Genomic DNA, 14,110 nt, shown 5'->3' with positions numbered 1-14,110 from the left:
AAAATATACAAATGGCAAAATCATAGATGAAAGAAAAAAAAAAATTAGCAAATATGGTTTATTAGATTTCCCAGAAATCTTTTGACAAAGTCCCGCACCAAAAGATTAATTCTCAAACTGAACGCAGTTGGAATTCAAGGAAACACATGTACATGGATTAGGGAGTGGTTAACATGTAGAAAACAGAAAGTACTGATTAGAGGAAAAACCTCAGAATGGAGTGTGGTAACCAGCGGTGTACCACAGGGATCAGTATTAGGTCCTCTGCTATTCCTAATCTACATTAATGATTTAGATTCTGGTATAGTAAGCAAACTTGTTAAATTTGCAGACGACACAAAAGTAGGAGGAGTGGCAAACACTGTTGCAGCAGCAAAGGTCATTCAAAATGATCTAGACAAGATTCAGAACTGGGCAGACACATGACAAATGACATTTAATAGAGAAAAGTGTAAGGTACTGCACGCAGGAAATAAAAATGTACATTATAAATATCATATGGGAGATACTGAAATTGGAGAAGGAATCTATGAAAAAGACCTAGGAGTTTTTTGTTGACTCAGAAATGTCTTCATCTAGACAATGTGGGGAAGCTATAAAAAAGGCCAACAAGATGCTCGGATACATTGTGAAAAGTGTTGAATTTAAATCAAGGGAAGTAATGTTAAAACTGTACAATGCACTAGTAAGACCTCATCTTGAATATTGTGTGCAGTTCTGGTCACCTCGCTATAAAAAAGATATTGCTGCTCTAGAAAGAGTGCAAAGAAGAGCGACCAGAATTATTCCGGGCTTAAAAGGCATGTCATATGCAGACAGGCTAAAAGAATTGAATCTGTTCAGTCTTGAACAAAGAAGACTACGTGGCGACCTAATTCAAGCATTCAAAATTCTAAAAGGTATTGACAATGTCGACCCAAGGGACTTTTTCAGCCTGAAAAAAGAAACAAGGACCAGGGGTCACAAATGGAGTTTAGAAAAAAATATTTCATTTCCATAAAATTTGCCCAGTGTGGACTTTTTGATTGCTTCATGAAGGGAAAATAAAAATGATTCTTGTCATTATAAGAGTGTATGTGGTCTACGTCATTATTTAAAGTAAATGGTTTTAAATATCACTTTCTACTGCCTTGGAAATCAATATGAAATGAGCTTACAGTATAACAATGTATTATGTGTTTACTGGCAATCTCATTTCTTTTTTTTTTTCTTTTTGTTTAAGTTGAAGTATGCTGAGTTTATATTTAAGCATAGTTTACATTTATGCATTTGAGCAGGAAAGAAAATGCAGTAGCCAAAGGTTGCTGAGGGCTCAAATGCTATTAGAATATAAATACTAAAAGGTATATATTCTTCATAAGAAAAGATAAAAAAAAAGAAAAATGTTGGGTTTTTTTTTCCCCCACATTTTATGAAGCACTAGTTTTTATCCCGTTCCACAGAGCACTTTAACTATACCCATCTTTCCATGCTGAGAACACTGGATGAAGAAAAGAAACTTAACTGGAAAGCATACCTCAACAAAGCTGTATATGCATATAAATACACTGTAAGTGAAGCAGCAGCTTTCTCACCCTGCTAACACCAATACCAGGAACCTGTCAGAGCAGAGCGGACCTGGGAAACTGAGAGCTTTCTGGGAAACCATTAAAAGAAATGAGGAAAAATAAGAAAACAGAAATGTCTGACAGTCAGAGAATCTGCAGAACACACCTGACCTGGTAAGAAAGACACTTTAAAGAAGAATTGGAAAAAAAATTAACTCAAGAAATGTAAACACAAAAAGGGTATATATTCTTCATAAGAAAAGAAAAAAAAGCTGGTGGCAATACTTACTCATAATTACTTTTGCTATTTGAAGATTTGTAGAAGGCAGTTTTCCCTTTTACCCAACAACACTGCAGGTGATCGTGACCTTATTGGTCAAAAGTGACCTCATTATTGCCCGACAAATCTTGAGTAAGTTTGCTCCCTCCCTCCATTGATTGTAGAATCCACACCTGTGTATAATAGTTATACGTGTCAAATATGAAGTGGTACAACACGGTTGTGTTTTACTTGGTTGTGCAGAAGAGTGTAATTGGCATGGAGCAGTTCCTATGAACATGCAGGATCAAGGTGATACAGATGTGATATTTATCCATCACATCAGAATTGAAACTAAATTCACACATGGAAATTCAGTCACATAATTGTAGTAGTATTTTCTTTTAAGAATTATATCATCTCTAAATACCTCTTTATTTTTAAAATGAAAAAAAAAAAATCTACCATTGAGATTTGAATAGCAGTAGACCCCAATTATCTCTAAATCAGGACTACTTAACTCTTAAAAAAAAGGATTAAATATAGCATGGAACAATATTTATCATTCTCTTCCTGGTGTTAACATTCAACTGCCCATCAAATTTTTGGACAGCATCTGTGGAGTCGAGTTTTCTTCCTTCAGTTAGGACCTCTTTGATGCTCTCCATTGCTTCCTCATCATCATCTGTTTTTTAAAACATTTTTTTTTATTCAAAATGTTCCACTTTTTCTAGAACTGAACAGTAACTTCTGAACACTAGAGTGCGATAGTGCTACCACTACACATTACAATATATTGGTATACACTCACCTTGATCTAATCTAAGAGACACTACATTAATGTACGGCTATGGAGCTGTAAAGTTTAAGACTTTTCTGTTAACTATTTTTCAGGTAAGCTGTAGCTAACTTACATATAAATAAAACATGTGTAAGTAATGTTATTGATATACTGTGAAATGGCTGTACTCTTGTATTCGACTGTAGCAACTGCAAGTCACTATGGATAAGGTCAACTGCTCAGAAAGTTAAATATAATAACGAAGCTTGGTTCAACAGTAAAAAGGTTATATAAATAATTTATTTTGGAATCAATACAGAATATATTGATTGAGATTATTCAAATGTATTTTGAGAAATGTTTGAGATTTTTGATTTAGAATATTATTTAACTATTGCTAGAGAGACACCAGGGTGGTATAACTGTGTGGGCGGTAAAGTTTCTACAAACTTTTCTGTTACTACCTTGAAGGCACAGGGAAATAGTAGTGTTTGGTATGTCATCCTCGCCTAATGAGCCTTGGCCTTGTCTATCACCACCATAAGATATACCTCTTAGAGTGTCAGAATGGTGCATGCTGGAGCTCTCACCATAAGATGCACCTCTGAGAGTGCCAGAATGGTGCATGCTGGTGCTCCCACCGTAAGATGCATCTCTGAGAGTGCCAGAATGGTGCATGTTGCATGTTACTACCATCATCAGTTGTTTGCAATATTAGTATCCAATCATGTAATGTAGAATTATACACTTAAGTCATGACACTGTTGTAAATCTCATTTTATTTTTCCACACCAAATTACCACTACTCTATTTACTCAACTGTCTCCATATCACCACTCGCTTCCAATTCAATACTCTTGTACTAGACTAGAGCAACTGGAAGTCACTATGGATAAGGTCAACTGCTAAGAAAGTTAAATATAAAAATGAAGCTTGGTTAAACATATTTTTCTTTCATAGTGAAATGAAATCTGCATGTACATTAACATAAACATCTAGAATTATTAAAATTCACTGCAAATAATCTCTGCTAAGGGATTTTTGTACCTTGGAAGGGTGGTGGAGGAGTTGACTAAGGTTTAAAATGAATAGATTTAATTGGTGGAAGAAGTTGACAGGGTGCACGGTCCTAGTACCACACCCTGAACCACACCTATAGTTAACATTTAATAAAATTAAGGAACTTAAAATTCGACAAGTGCTGTAACTGTCAGGTCACTGCTCAGGTAATTAAATGTTTTGTTTAATTTGCAAATTTACCTGTTCCTGTGAGAGAGTAATACAAATAAAAAACAAAAATACGTTTTTTTACAAACAGAACATGACACCAAAGAAAATCACAAATGTACACTGAACAAAAATATAAACACAACAAGCAACAATTTCAAAGATTTTACTGAGTTACAGCTCATAGGAAATCAGTCAATTGAAATAAATTAATTAGGCCCTATTCTATGGATTTCACATGACTGGGAATAGATATGCATTTGTTGGTCACAGATATCTTAAAAAAAGAGGTAGGGGCATGGATCAGAAAACCAGTCAGTATCTGGTGTGACCACCGTTTGCCTCATGCAGCGTGACACATCTCCTGCGCATAGAGTTGATCAGGCTGTTGATTGTGGCCTGTGGAATGTTGTCCCACTCCTCTTCAATGGCTGTGTGAAGTTGCTGGATATTCGCGGGAACTGGAACATGCCGTTGTACACGTCGATCCAGAGCATCCAAAACATGCTCAATGGGTGACGTCTGGTGAGTATGCAGGCCATGGAAGAACTGGGACATTTTCAGCTTCCAGGAATTGTGTACAGATCCTTGCGACATGGGGCCGTGCATTTATCATGCTGAAACATAAGATGATGGCGGCGGATGAATGGCACGACAATGAGCCTCAAGATCTCGTTACGGTATCTCTTTGCATTCAAACTGCCATAGATAAAATGTAATTGTTTTTGTTGTCCGTAGCTTATGCCTGCCCATACCATAACCCCACCGCCATCATGGGGCACTCTGTTCACAACGTTGACATCATTGTTCTTACCTTGCAATGTTATGCAGGATTACAACAGCACAGATGATGTTACAGGCTAGTTCAGGCACCCTCCTCAGTTCTCCATGTAGCTCTTCAGCACACCAAAACAACCCTATCACATTCCTTGATTTTGGAAGAGTGTTGTTATAGTGGGTATGGGCTTCATTGGTTACGTTGATGAATGGTGAGAGTAACCATGGTTTCAGCTGACATCCACTGTCTCCGAGCAGTATACCAGCTATTGCGCTTTCAAAAGCTTTGTGTACAACAGACTGCCTCAGGATGCGAGAATCACTTTCAGACAAACAAAAATGACCATTTGTGATATAGCGGATGATTTGGTTCAGGCCTAAATTTGGCATTGCACTACTGTAATAGTAATATGTAAGTTGTAGAGACTGAATAGCAAATAACAACATGATCATCCCTGATTTTTTAATTATTAGACCACAAACATCATAATATCATAGCTTGTTTAACACTATTAAAGGTTTATACAGCTAGAAAATGTCATGGAAATGTTTTGGCTATAACGTTTTTACCACCTTTTTAGAAAATGTTATGTAAAAATGTTTAGCCGTAACATCAGTAGTAAAGGTATGACCCCTCTATTAATTGATTTATGGCCCCTAAGTCCCTCCCCTTCCCGTGATGTGTTTTATCCCGCACCATATCCGGTGACATGTTTTATCCCGCCCCACATCTGGACACTGTACAAAAATACTTATTATCTGGTCACTCCCACCCCTATATATATATATATATAATATTATCTTATATAAAATGCAGATTAAAACCTCATAGTGTACCCTGTATTATATGTGTTGGGCCAAATTGTGATCATTCCAATGATCATTTGGAGCAAAAATGACTTTGTTTCATACCTGTCTGAAAACGTTTCCAGGTAGCCTGAGTTTGAGAAATTAATCTGGTATGGACTTGTATTTCTATTGGAGTTGAGCCATAGGAATTAATGGATGTTTGAAGTATCCTCCATACAAAGATCACCCTCTTGTTTGTTTTTTTTTTTTTTTTTTTTTTTTTGTGTTTTGGTGTTGACAGATCTCATTACTATTTATCCTAAAAAGTAGACTTAATTTTCATTTTCTTGTGGGGAGGGGGAGTCATTCAGAGACCCTTATGCGCTGGTCATGTCTGTCTGTCTGTCAGCCTGTCACACTCTGCGTGGTTCTAGTACCTGCCATAGACATATATAACCTTGGCTAAAGTAGCTGGATGGTGATACAGTAGCTCTTCCAGATGTGTTGAACATTTTAGCATTTTTGGTTTGCATTTAAGCTGACTGGATTTTGTTTTTTGTTGGTCTGTTGTTTGAACTTTTGATGACAGCGGACTGAGAGCTGTTTTTGAGCATATGTTTGATAAATTCATACAGAAATCTTTTTAAAACAGGATTCCGTAGAGCACTCATAATGTATTTACATGTGGCTTAAGTTTTAAAAAACGCTGTTTTTCTGTGCAATTTGTACAAGGTGCATGTGGACATTTTCCATTTGTTCTTTTAATTAGGAGGCTTTGTAAAACTACTTTGCTGTTCTGTACAATGTTTGCCCCTTTTATCTGGGGTCTGTTTGATCTTGATTTGAGCATTAACACCACTGTAAGCTTTGTTTATTTGACCTCACCGTACTATGCTTGGTGCCTGGCGAATTGAGTGTTTCAATTTGACAGATTTATCTTAACCGGGTCTATTAGTTCTAAACACTTGTACACAACCTGCAGTGCACTTTTCTATTTATTCATTAAACACTTAAGGATAGCAGAACAATAATTTACAGTATTCACACTTCTCGAGGAAAACGTGTGGCTGAACATGTGCTTGTTTGTTTGAATGGGAGCACTAATGCCATTCATTAAAAATGTTTTGGAAAGTGTATCTGAATGGAAGGAAACCATTCATCACTGTCCTGTCTTATGGACTACTGTATGTGATTCAAAGACAAACAAGAGTTATTTAAGCAGTCCCGTATGCTGCATGTACTTAAAAATCAAGTTTTTTTCATTCAACATCTCTGTTTCCAATTGCTTATTAGATGATAATTCCTGAAAGATGCTGTAACTCCATGATCTGGAATCTATAACCATGCCATCCTTCTATAGTATGTACTGTACACTACTTGCTTTGTAAATAGAGGGGGTTGTTTTTTTTGTTTTTTTTTAATCAATTTGCTAGACGTTTAAACTTCATATTGGGATTGTTTGTAACCAATCAGAAAAGCCATCATAAGAAGCCTGCCATCATTTTTTTAATGGAAAGCAATGCAAAGCACAAGTTACTTATTTACTGTGCGTTCAGTAGCTTCTCTGCCGTAGAGTTAGCTCTTTGAAAAGACCTGCTTTGAGGACGTTTGTTTAGATTGCAAAGGGAAACCTTTGCTCTGTCTTCAAAATCGCTTTGGTGAAAATAAGCCCACTTCCTAGATATGTGGCCGACACCTATCAGTAGCGCAGACAGAAAAACTCGGACAAAACATGCTACCAAAATTACTTCACAGGGCAAAGTCTAATTGTGCCATTTGTACCCACCTACTGTACCGCCCCATATCAGGCGCTACCAGCCTTTGCGTTAGCATTAGTTCCTTGCCCTGTATGTGTACATCATTTAATTGAAAAGACTGTATAAAAATATATATTGGCTTACTGCGTACACTACTTCATATAATCCGTACGAAACAATAAGCATATATTTGACACTTGACAAACATTTAAAAAGTTCAAAACTGTTAACACTGCTACTTTGTAAAAGTGACGTGCTTCAGCGCATGACAGGTCTGTAGACCCACCGCCAAACAAAGGTTCTCTACGAAACTGTAAAGTGACCTTCCAGCTCCTATTTAGCTTCCAAGGCTAGATTTGAAAGCCCCAGGTGTTTAGTACTAAAGCAGAGCTGTTTAAAAGAGCTGTTAGGATGAGCCCTTGTGTTATGAATTGTTTGGTGTTTTAGCTTAAATGACAGGGTAGCAGACACTAGCTCTGCTTCAGTACACATTACAGCACATTTTATATGGACAGGAATGTTACCATTAGGAGTATTAAAAAAAGACTCTTTCTTAGTGGTTATGTTACTTTTCTATTTTTGTAGTTATCAGGAGTGTTTTTGTTCCCTCATAAATCATTAATGTTTGAAGAGTGCATGCAGAGCCATTGGCAGAATGTGTAGTTAGCTGTGATGGCTGTTGTACTCATCAGTGAGGTAAGTTTGCTTGGTATAAATACAGTTTGGCAAATTGCTTGTAACAGGACCTGTTAGTTTTTTTTAAACTGCTGACATGAATATAAAACTGCATGAGTTCTGTAGTATTTTAGACTGTGTTTAGTAAAACAGTATGTGTGCACTACAGTGTATACATTTTAAATGGAGGTAGCAGAGAATATACTCTGGGTTAAAGACTAAGCATTCAATTTGACCAAACTAATGCCAAGCCTAAGCAATAACAAAAACGCCTGACGTTTTGGATTTGTATCAAGATTGTCTCTAAAGCAGCCAGTGCTGGGATGCCCGCTGTGGTGCTTGAATAACTCACTGAATTTGTGGGAAAGCTTTGTTGTAATGATTCACAGTTTAATCTACTTGACGCTTAGAAATGTAAACACCTTCTAAGTTATTTGAGCGTATTCTTGTTTTATTTTTTTGTTTATATATATATATATATATATATATATATATATATATATATATATATATATATATATATATAATTTTAGTAAACCTCCTCCGTATATATTAATATTAGAGGTGTCAGGTTTCAAATTTGTGTCAGTTTTTTTTTTTTTTTTTATCTTAGTTTGATTTTGTACAAGAACACCCTGAGCTGGTGCTACAGAGTTACAGTAGAGTACTCATGAGTTGTTACTTCCTGCTGGGGATAAATAACGCTACCACACACCAGATGTGATGCGTTTTTTAATTGGTGACGAGATACTTTCACAGCGACATGACCACACATGCCAGAAGCGACACAGAGGCGATGCGACAGATTTGAAAACTGCCAGATCTGTACAACTGTTAATAATTGCTATTGACAAAACTATGATCAAGACTGGTACATATTCTTCAAGGTGATGTGGAAATTATGAGTGTCTTCTCTGATAGTATTTCAACACATATGGCAATAAATCATACAGACCAGGCATATCCACTTCCTTCGAAATGGAGTCCCATATACATTTCAAATGTGTATCTTTATTGTGATGACCTTTGTCATAAAACTGTGGGGTTTTTTTTCTACGGCATGAATTATTGTTTACTCCGTTATTCTGGATATGGCTTCAACCTGCTGGACCAAGTGCTTTGAAGCTGTTCTCTGATTGTTCAGTGCCCTAGTTGATGCGGATTCAATCCTGTTTATTTTGCATCCCTCCAGTGCCACCCTGGTGCCACTCCCACATCGCAGTTTCGCTTGCCGCATCGCGTGTGGTGGGTAACAGCTTTAACACCGTCTCACACTTTACTGTTTCACATATACAAAATGAAACCTGCTAACAACATTACTTGACACAATTTATGAGAGTATCATAATCTATGTAGTTGGATGCTGCCTTTCCTTCTGACTGTATGTCACACATTTTTACATGGTGCACTGTATTGCATGTCGAGGAAACTCCTTTTCCAGTTGTGATGAAACTTAATTAGGACACAAGTTGTTGAGATTCAGAATGTTGGTGTACAGTACAGTATGTGGAGGCATCTGCCTGTCTGTTGCTTACAGTTTGAGGTATTGGGCCATATTTTCAAAGCATTTGCTTTAGTCTGTAGTACACTGGATAAATTAAAGACTGGGGTAAACTCTTTGAAAATATGGTCCATTGTGTCATGGTGACATCGTTATTTTTAATATCTTAACTTAAGTTTATTAGAGAAGAGAACTAGAGTTCTATTCCTCTTTTTTCATGGTGCTCATTGCTCTTTCTCAGTCCTGACAGGGGAATGAATATCATTTATATTGTTGATTTTGAGTCTTTTTAATGGGTTAAATAAAGTTTGATATTCAAACGGTTCAGTACTATTGTTGGTAGGTTTACCAGTTGATAGCAGCCATATGAATACAACACCCCCCCCCCCCGAACACACAGATTATATTAAGGTCATGTTTATTTGCTACTGATATCAAACTGAGTCGATGTTTAGTCAGTTTCTTTACTTTTTAATGATGTTTCCATGTCGTTATTTTTTATATTTTGTCTAACGTTTTTTAGAAAACATTATTGATTGTCACTTATATGCTTGTCTGAAGTATTTTGAATGGATTCAATAGTTTTATATCCAAACTTTTCTATACTGTTGCTGGTTGGTTTAGCAAATATGATACTGACTTGTCAATATTTTAAAACTGCATTAACTAAGAAGAACCAAATACTAAGTATAACAGTATATGTTATTTAAATAAAAAACAATTAACACCTACCCCTAAATAAAAAAGAAGTACTGAGTATTACTGTAAGAAACCCTACAGCTTGCAGCCTACTGCATTTTTAGTTCTTACTGAGATTTCAGCACTGAAGTGTTACATTTGGGCATTGCTTCTGAAACCAAGCAGAGCAGAGACATACATTCATCACAGATAAAGCAGGGGTTTTCCCTGTAGACAGAAAATAACAGAGATACCATTTTCAGAGATGTATGTTTTTGAAAATGTAAACCTGACTGATGTCAAATATTACTGACTGCCTCGTGCCTTTATATAAAAGTACTGTACTGGTATGTAAAATTGACTAGATTTACTGTAGATTACAGAAAGAAGACAGGGTCAATCCCTGAACTTTCAACCCATCTGTAGAGTTAGCTATAGAAACAAAAGAAAAAAAGGTCTTTAAAAGTAAAATTTGATATGCAGGTCTAAAAACAGTTTGCAAGCTATGCAACATGTTTAAAACAAAAAAAAAAAAACGAAACCAATAAGCCTATCACAGTTAATTTTATTTCTGGAAAATGTGCAAAGGGTTTAATATAATACAATTTTTTGAGAAGTTTGTATGATAAAGCAGAAAATGCGACATGTGAATACAACCACCCCACCCCCCCACCCCCCCAACAAAAACACACACAGGTTATATTGCCACTGTGTTTATTTAGTGATGACCAGTTGAGTAAGTTCATGTTTATTCAGTTTATTTACCTTTTCCATATCATTGTTTACATTTTGGCTGAAGTTTATTAGAAAAGTCAGAACTATAGTTCTACTTTTCCTAAAAGCATTAGCAGTATTGTTAAAGGACAGCAAATGCATTGCTTTTGAGACATTACACAGGGTTTTTATATTGCCAGTTACCATTGCCATGGAGTATTGTGGTATTTTATTTATATACTGTATGCTTCAGTTCATTTGAGTAAGGAGTTTTTGCTGTTTTATTATACCAAGCCATTCGTTGCTTTAGTTTCTTATTATTGAGATACTGTCTTTTAATGTTCATTTAAATGTAAATAACTCCAGTTCTAGTATAATGAAAACAAATGGTGCCAGTATTTTTAACAAAAAGAATGTGGAAAGTGTTGTGTAAAACAAAAGTGATGCCTACAATGGCATACAGTACAACCGTCCCAGTTTTGTGACCTTATAATAGTAATCTTCCATTTTGCTCTTTTCCTTTTTTTTTTTTTTTTTTTTTTTTTTTTTTAAAATCGACAACCTGAAGCCTTCCAGCTGTTGTATATATTCACAGCTCTGGTATTTTTGGAGGTAAATTGGGTGTAATCAGACTTAGGTACAGATATGAGTTGAGCTGCACAGCTTGTAGATTTGTGAAATTGTGAGACTCTGGTTATTGTAATGGCGACACGGTGGTGTAGTGGTTAGCACTGATGCCTCACAGCGCCAGGGTCCTGGGTTTGAATCTGGCCTCAGGGGGTCTGTCTGTGTGGAGTTTGCATGTTCTCCCCGTGTTCGTGTGGGTTTTCTCCGGGTACTCTGGTTTCCTCCCACAGTCCAAAGACATGCTGTTCAGGTTGATTGGTCACTCTGAATTGCCCTCGGTATGTGTCCATCTGCCCATACTCACAAAGCTTTCATTCATTAGTTATTGAAAGGCTAATTTCATTATTATTCTGTATTAAAATGGAATTCCAATAAAACAACTGCATTTGGTATCATGGAAGAAAAGCTGCAATATAGAACAGTTTCTTTAGCGGCTGTTTCCCTAAACTTGTAAAGCCTACCCATGTGCATTTGCAGATGACTAGGGTCATATACTGTAGCTGTTAATAGCACAGAGTTGTTGTTTTCATGGTTTTGGGGGAATGCTTTGTTCTTGCAATCTGCAATTGTGCTTGTTTCTGTACCCCACTATTATGAGGTTATATGCAATTGTTTTAATGAATTCAGCCAGTTGTTTACAAGTTGAAGAGTCACATGAGACAAATGTCCATCCAGTGAACTGTAAAAACAGCACGTGCACTCAAAATGTACTGTTTGTCTAACTATTTTATACAGTCTGAAATGCAAAACTTTTTTTTTTTTTCCATGACTAACTTTTTATTAATCAGTGACTAATTTTGCTTTACATCTTGAAGGTTAACTATAAGTTTCCTGTATATTACTATATGATGGGTTATACTTGGTGAGGCATACAAAAAAACGGTACCTCAAGGCACTAAATTCAGTTTAAGACTTTCTCACTGTCACTTTCTCAGGAATGATTTATGCGCTTGCTTTAGCAGAGGCTGTGCAGGTACAGCTTCAGGTTGTGATATTAACCCTTGTAGTTTAGTTGATTTTCAATTAAGGCAGAAAGTAATCATTTAAATTTTATAACTTTTTACTGGCTGCCTTATTGCAACCCTTTAGTAAACACTGTGCCATGGAGCAGCTGTCCTTTTCATATAAACATGTTGTAAAATGAACCACTGCATCTCGTACCATATCCAGGTGACGTGTTCGTTTAGAAACGTGCTGCCTCACGACGCGGTTTCTAATGTCTTTTAATATCAAAGTAAACATTTGTGTCCAAAAATATTAAATCTATGCCTACATCACTCTGTACATTGTAACTACTGTAGTTCAGGAGAAGCTGCTGTACACACTGTGTGTAGTGAAAGGATGGTGATGCAGTGTGAGAGGGGCATCTAGGAATTGGAGTTCTGCTACTGTGCCCCTGGTTTAATGGCTTCATTTTGACAGTGCTCTACCTTATGCTTTCTAAATAGCTGCTAGCAGCTTTGTGGTTTTGTAACAAAGCAGCGGTACTGCAGTAGGAGTTTTAGATTCCGCAGTGTGCCCCTGAATTTAGTTTTAGGACGTACAGTGATAATTCAGGAGAGAATATACATTAGTAAATAGCAATGCAAACCTATGTATCCAGTCTCCTTTCATCAACATTTTCAATCAGAGCTATTATTAAAGAGGCTACATTGTAGCTAATGAAATAATTACCAAAATATGATGTGCCCTTCCATTGGCTACAGTATTTAGATCTCACACAAGTGCAGAATGCAGATATGGCGTGTCTATGATATTTAACTGTGAAGGTAGATGATTGCAATTCAATACAGAGTTTTTTTTTTTCACTCATTTTGAAAATTCTATTTCTGCTGTTTTCCTGGGGAGCTTGAAGCTAGACACTTGGAGCCAGCACTTCCTATTTCCACATTGAGTCCTAAGTATATTTAGAGAAAGGTTAGGGGGTCATAACAAGTCAAGGACAGAGCTCTGAACACAGTGTTGTGCATTCTCTGCCAAGTACAGTAATTTGATGAATATGGCCTTGCAGAGACCACATGGCTGAAGCAAGTTGCAAGTTGTAACACATATAGATTACTTATTAAAGGCCAAGAAGTTTAGCATTTTATCCTTTGCTTAGTTACAATTTAATTGGTAATTTAGAATTATTCAAGTATTGTATGACACTGGTAAGAATGTACCAATTTCAGTTTTGTCAGTAATATAAATTGTCACCATATGGTTCAATATTTGGTCTATGGTTTAAGAATACGGTATAGTCAGCACTCACATATCCGACCCTAAAAAAGTTTTGACTTCAGTGACGGTTAAACGAGTGAGACACATATCTGATTATTTCATTTTGGCCGTTCCAACCCTTGTCCGTTTTTCAGGGAACACAAAAAAATACAAAACTGAAAGGACTATTTTAAAATAAGTAGGCTTTCCTTTAGATGTACTCTAGTTGCTTTTATTGGTACAGTACTGTATTTTTAACGGAAGTATTTTAATTCAGAACAGTAGGATTCTGAAAATATCACTTGCCAAAAGAGACGACTGTGGACATGTGGACTGTAATACAGTACATACTTTTAAATCTGGTACATATTATAGCAGTATGTAAAATGCACCATTAATGACCCAACAGCAAAATGAAATCAAAATGTTACCCATGCACAAAACTGTGTAAAACATAAAAGCCAATGCAATGCGAGAGAAAAAAACAACCTGCGGGCTGTTGTAACAACAACAACATTGTAACATTGAAGGGCTTTGTATCAGAAAACTGGTGACGGAGTTGGAAATCCTGTGTGATGG

The 14,110-nt window shown here is 36.4% G+C and overlaps 1 protein-coding gene across 1 annotated transcript in view; it reads left to right on the top strand.

Annotated features, from left to right (window-relative positions):
• The window catches only part of LOC121315407 (ciliary neurotrophic factor receptor subunit alpha-like), a 32,269-nt gene extending 29,558 nt beyond the window's left edge, over positions 1–2,711 (top strand). The window contains exon 5 of the mRNA XM_041249505.1: positions 2,701–2,711. Coding sequence (XP_041105439.1) covers positions 2,701–2,711 — 11 coding nt within the window. The remainder of the gene's footprint in view (positions 1–2,700) is intronic.
• Positions 2,712–14,110: the final 11,399 nt, after the last annotated feature.

Source organism: Polyodon spathula, chromosome 1 (assembly GCF_017654505.1).
Source record: "Polyodon spathula isolate WHYD16114869_AA chromosome 1, ASM1765450v1, whole genome shotgun sequence".
Lineage (NCBI taxonomy): Eukaryota > Metazoa > Chordata > Actinopteri > Acipenseriformes > Polyodontidae > Polyodon > Polyodon spathula.
Note: the sequence above shows the minus strand (reverse complement) of the source record. Positions and strands in the feature narration are given on the sequence as shown.